At 47.7% G+C, this 6,000-nt stretch overlaps 1 protein-coding gene across 5 annotated transcripts in view; it reads left to right on the top strand.

The window, feature by feature from the left end:
• Nucleotides 1-981: 981 nt before the first annotated feature.
• Nucleotides 982-6,000, top strand: part of FMNL2 (formin like 2) — a 333,014-nt gene continuing 327,995 nt past the window's right edge. For all 5 annotated transcript variants that reach the window (XM_061437865.1, XM_061437829.1, XM_061437860.1 and 2 more), the window contains exon 1: nucleotides 982-1,570. In XM_061437865.1, coding sequence (XP_061293849.1) covers nucleotides 1,454-1,570 — 117 coding nt within the window. In that variant the 5' untranslated portion in view covers nucleotides 982-1,453. The remainder of the gene's footprint in view (nucleotides 1,571-6,000) is intronic.

Raw genomic sequence — 6,000 nt, 5'->3', positions numbered from 1 at the left:
ATCCTGCAGTGCAGTTTTAACAACCTCCCCATGTGAATCTGATACAGGAACCAGGATTAAGAGGCACTACTTCAAGCTAAGAAAGGACTAATCGCAGGACTGCAGCCACAAGTCAACCAGGTGGGTACCCTTGAAATCTACAAAGGGAGAAGTGGCTAAACACTTTTCTAAGGCTGTCTCTAATTCCACTGTCTCAGGAAGGGCAGGGTTGGGCCCAATCTTCTCAAGAGTACTATAGAGGAATAAAACAGCTACAGCCGAAGACCATCTCCAGAGCCTTTTCAAATGCTCTGTTCTTATTTCTCATGCAAAGCATAGTTGTGTAAATTTTCTCCTTCATTCGACTGGAAAGTCTTTCTCTAGCCAGGGAACACAGTAACCCATTCGTAATAGCTATTTGACAGATATTTGTTTTGAATCCTCCTCATCCAAATCCTGGGGTCCGACCAGGATGTATAAATGTATATATCCATCTGAAAGTTTGTAAATATCCATAAAAGTACATTTGTTTATAAAACATTTCAACTGCACAAAAGAATATGGGAATGTGTAACATACAGAGGGAAGAAAGAACAATAAAACAAACACCCATGGACCCACATCCCAGTTTATGACGTAGGAAGTTGCCAAATACCCATGAGGTCTCCTGTTGAACAGCTCCTGAAATTTAAATCAGAAATGCGTGCATTCAATCATTGACTGATTGGTTAATTCATTCACTTGCCAAATGTGCCTGAATGCCTACTAATCGATGTAGACGATTAGTATCTCTTCCGTTGGAGTGGCGTGGGGGTGGGGGTCAAAAGTGATACTTGGCCGAAGGTTCTCAGATTGCCTTTCCTGCAAGCGGCCCTAACCCAGCCGGGCCCTCCGGAGCGGGCGTGGTTTCTGCGTGCAGACACTTTGGGCAGAAACTACTGGTCCCGGCAGTCCGCGGGGCGAGTGGGCGGAGCCGGGCCGGGGGCGGGGGCCGGGGGCCGGGCGAGAGGGGGCATTGTGTCGGGAGCGCGGAGCTGCATTTGTCTGCTCTAGGTGCTGGTCGAGCTAGCGTCGTGATCGCCGGCGTAGAGCTGGAAGTGTCAGCGGCAATCACTGTCCCGGCGGGAGACCAAGTCCGAGCAACCACGCGCCCGCTGGCCGCTATCGCTGGCAGGGGGCGGCGTGCCAGCGGAGCAACATGCAGATAGGCGCCCAGCGCCCTGACGACCCCTCCCGAGGAAAGGAGGCCGGGGCGGCGCTGGGGCGGCGGGGAGCATGAGGCAGGCCGGGGGGCGGCTCGGCTCGGAGCGCTGCTAGGGAGCGGCGCGCGCTGCACACTCGCCGGGGCGCAGCGGAGGGCGGGGAGCCGGGCTGGTTGCGCCAGCGGGCGGGAGCCGGCTGCCGGGAGCTGTTCTGATTTCCGACGCGGACGCAGGGGGCCCGGAGTAGCCCCCTGCCCCGGCGTGCAGCCAACATGGGCAACGCCGGGAGCATGGATTCACAGCAGACCGATTTCAGGGCGCACAACGTGCCTTTGAAGCTGCCGATGCCCGAGCCAGGTGAACTGGAGGAGCGATTTGCCATCGTGCTGGTGAGTGCGCGGCGGCGGCGGGAGCCGGGCCCCGGGGCCCAAGACCAGGCGGTGCAGCTGACCCCCGCTCTCTCCCCTTCTCCCCGCGCCGGGAGCGAATCCCCGGTCCCAAGGGGAAGGCTCCCGCTTCGCTTATTGTGGCCTCCTCTCCGTCCTCCTCCGATCTCTCCGCTCCAAGCCTTCTTGGGGTCCCGGGATGGGGCACGGGGATGGGGGTTGGCTGACTGGCCGGCCCCGAACCCATTGTCTGGCGGGAGAGGCACCTCGCAGCGAGTGTGTCGGGGAGGTGCGGCGTGGGCGTGAAGGGAAGGTGGCGCGGGCTTGGAGGAGAGGGCGGCTGGCCGCTAAGGCTTTTTGTTTAAGAAAAAAACTCCCCGCAAAGCCCGAGTCCTTGAGAACCATCCAGCCGGCGCCCAGCCGGGGCCCTGCGGGGTTCGGGGCTGATGGGCGCATGTGGCGGGTTGAGGGCGGCGCGGTGTGCGAAGGCGAACTTGGAGGCGGACGTCTGGCTTGGCAGAGGGGAGCTCCCCCAAAAGGGAAAGAGAAGGAAACCCGCGGCAGTGTGGCGTCCCCGTCCCTAAGCGAGGAGGGGGACATCTGAAACCGGCGCGAGAGAAGCTTCGCCTCGGCGCGTTCGTTTTCGTCTTAAATGTTAAAACAAACCACAAAAATGTGCAGTTTTGCGGGGACGTGTTGCAAGCTGTCCTGACTCTAGGGATCCCTCTCCTCCCCTCGCTAAATCTGACTCCCTCCCGGAATCCGCTTCTCCTAGCTTTCCAGCTTTGTAAATCTGAGACACTTGAAGACTTCTTTCTGCTTTTCCTTGCTGGGTGTAAGTTTCTGGGCCCCTCCCAGCCTGAGCCTGTCAGTGCTGTGAGCTCAGGAGGGTGTGGCGGTCTCCCCCTCGCCCCAGCCGGCGTCTGGACCGCGGTTAGTCCCCAGACTTCGACTTTTAGTGTCTCAGCCTCTCTTAAGGGGTGTTGGGAGGGAAACATAGATTCGACGCGTTCCTAATACTTGGATTCGTACAGTTGCCTTTTCCTAGCTAGTTACCTGTACATCCTACAATAGTAGGCAGCAAGAGAAACTTGTGCTTAAGGCAGTCGAATTTCGCGTCTGCATACGGGGTTTGGGCATGTAACCTCCCAACTTTGGGGATTGACCAGAGTCTGAAGAACACTGGGACGTTTAAAAACCCTTTCTTCAGGCCCTTGAAAAGGACTGGTTTAATATGGGGACTGTTCTGGATGGCAGATTAGCTTTGTGCTCTTTGGAAGAAGAGCCCACGAGCTTTTTCACACCACCTGGAAACTCCGGCGTGGCAGTCTCGAGATAGATGAGGCTGCCTGTCTTGCACTCTGTGGTCTGAGATCTCACACAGCTGCTCCCATTGTTGTGCAGAATGAAACACTCTGAAATGGAACTGCATGGGCTTAATTACTTTTGAAGGCAGCCTGGGTGCAAACTTGACCTGTCTTTCCAGGGACAAACCTTTTTGGTTCAAAATCCTCTTCCTACCAGACCACATGGTTCTTACCTCCTAGCCTTGGGTGATCATTTCCGTCCATGCTGTGCTGGGTGGGTGTGCGTGTGTGGGTTGTGTGTGCTGGGTGTGTGTGTATGTACACTTGAAGTGGGAAGGCCAGTGACGCAGGCAAACCAGATAATAGCAATAATACAATTAAGTTCTCAACTGGGATAGCATGTTTTGCATGAGCTTTGAGTTACCCTGCTGATTAATGACACATGGTATGAATTACCCTTTAGGAAAATAATGTCCTATCATTAATATGGTGGATCTGTGTTACTGTTAAATCTAGAAGGCGCAAATTTAGTATATAGAAATTCATGTTTCTACATCACAAGCTCTTTGGAGCAGGGGTTACTGTGTAGCTCCTTTTACTGTGTCATACACAAGCACTGGATGCAGTTCCTTTCTTTAACTGTTTATAATATTTTATGCCTTTCAAAACAAATGAACAACAAAACCAAAAAATACCAGGCTGACCTTTTTTGGGTTAAGACAAAGCTTTTGGGAAAGTATCAGCTTGGGGGCCCTCTTGTTAGGGATGCACTTGAACCATGGATGTGGTATGTAACTTTCCCTAGTCAGCTCCAACTGCTCTTCAGAAATCTGTACGGGGAGTTAAAAGGAATCCTTTTTATGGGCTGATAGAAGTACAGAGTTACGGTGACTTCTCTTGTAGTCAGTTTTTTCCTAAAGGTGTCCATGTGATGCTCTCAACTGTGCTTTTTCTTCATGAATTACTTAACAAATCAGCTCAAACCATTTACTTCTGGAGATCAAGCTTGAAGGACAGGTTATAGGTTGTAATGTTCAAAGCATGTGTATGGAGGAATTCTCTGCCCTCACACAGTGGGAATCCTTTGGGCATTATTGATACTAGTTTTATTTCCTATATGATAAAGATCATAAGTTACTGGGAGGAAAACAGGATAGTAATACTGTATAGAAAAGTATACAAATACCTCATTGTAAACTTGGCTTACAGCAGTGATTAAGCCCTCAGATATGAAAAGTAATTCCTCTCACCCCACCAAGCTCTAGAATATTTAAAGCACTGAGGAGGGGTAAATAAAAATTTGAGTAACAGACATCCATCTATTTATCAAAAATCTTGAGATAAAACCTACTCAATGACTACCCCTTCATCAGTCCATATAAGCTAAACTGTGTATATCTAGAAAAATACTGGGCATGAATGGAAAGATGGGTTCAGGATGGGGAACACGTGTATGCCTGTGGCAGATTCATTTCGATATATGGCAGAACCAATACAATATTGTAAAGTTTAAAAATAAAATAAAAAAAAAAAAAAATCCAATCTAGAAATATAAAAAAAATGCTGAATTAAGATCAGTGAAGGGATAGACCCTAAAAAGTTCTTTTAATAGGAAAAAAATGGAATTTTTTGAATAGAGATTTCAGTGACTGAACTTCTGTAGTTAATGACTAGTAAAAATTGGATCCAAATCTTGAGTTAAAATCCTCCTAAAGAATCTTATCCCTCCCTGAACCTGTGTTCATCATTATTACAATGATAGTTATAAACCTTATATTTAAGGGAAAAGATTACTGACTCCTTTATACACTTAACTGTTGGCATCCTTGGACCTACCCGTCAGATAGAGCTATAAGGTGATGTATCTTTGTGTGTGTACAATGTTTCTGTTACACTCTTCCATGGAAGTGTTTCATAAATTATAAATGCAGTCATCTGCTTCAGTCTTTGTTCCTTTAACGTATTTTGTATATATTTTGCATATTTCATGAGTAATATTGGCTGTGTTTTTGGGTCCCACACATTTATAATTGTCCAAGTGACTATTATATTTGTTAAACTTTGTCTAATTGTTGGGAATGCACACACACACACACACACACACACACACACACAAATACTCCCATGACCTTTATTCTCAGAGATGATGCTCTGAAGGTGATTTTTGGGTGTGGTGAACAATTAATTGTCCAAGAATAACTCTTTGGACATTAGATGCTCTGTATATTGTTCACTGATTTTTGGCTTGAGGTCACTGTTTACCATTTAAAATGTAAGCCCCTCAATCCCTGTGTTTAGGAGCTGTCCTTTCTGAGTCTCAGAGGAAAAGATAAATTGTAACCCTCCATCCCGGCTGCCATATCTGGGTGATAGCAGATGTCAGGCTGCTCTGCGAGCAGATTCAAAAACACAGATTTGGAAGTGGTGGCTTAGGGCTGTAGTATCTTATGTTTAACACCGGGAACTACTTTGATGTGTGATTAGTTTGAGTCAGTTTCCGTTTCAGTTTTTTTCTTGGCGCTGAGGTTGAATGTGGTCACCGTACTTAAGAAGAAATGGGAACATTTTCTGAACACCTACTCTGAGTATGCCCTATGCTTGCATGTTCTCACTGAATCCTCACAATGACTCCAGCTATCGGCAACATTAAAGATGAGGAACTAAGATTACTTAAATTGACTGAAGTTACTTAAGTTATTAGATAGCCAGTCTAGGATTTTTAACCCAGATTTGTATCTCTACTCCCCGCCTCCCCACCCACCCCTAATATTATATTATGCTTCCTTGGGCTTACAACTGGTAAGAAAGAACAAGAACAGAAAGGCCTGGAACTAGCAGTAAAGCTGTTTAAAAAAAAAAATCTTGAATCTGGTGAGTACAAGTTTCAAAACTATAAAGTTGGCAGAAACGTCTTTGAAGCGACCCAAGTGCGGTGTACTTAATGTTTCTCTTTAGATGTCATTCATTTTGGCATCTTCACTGTGCTATTCTGTCTTCAGGCATGGAGTTAAATATTGATTTGATCCAAAAGTGTACTCTTCAGTTTTTCCTTTCAAGGCAGACTTGAACCGCCTTGTTTGGGAAGTCTGGACGTCCCAGATCAGAGCGGAGAGACAGCCTGTCAAT

Source organism: Bos javanicus, chromosome 2 (genome assembly GCF_032452875.1).
Source record: "Bos javanicus breed banteng chromosome 2, ARS-OSU_banteng_1.0, whole genome shotgun sequence".
In the NCBI taxonomy this organism is placed as follows: domain Eukaryota; kingdom Metazoa; phylum Chordata; class Mammalia; order Artiodactyla; family Bovidae; genus Bos; species Bos javanicus.
Note: the sequence above shows the minus strand (reverse complement) of the source record. Positions and strands in the feature narration are given on the sequence as shown.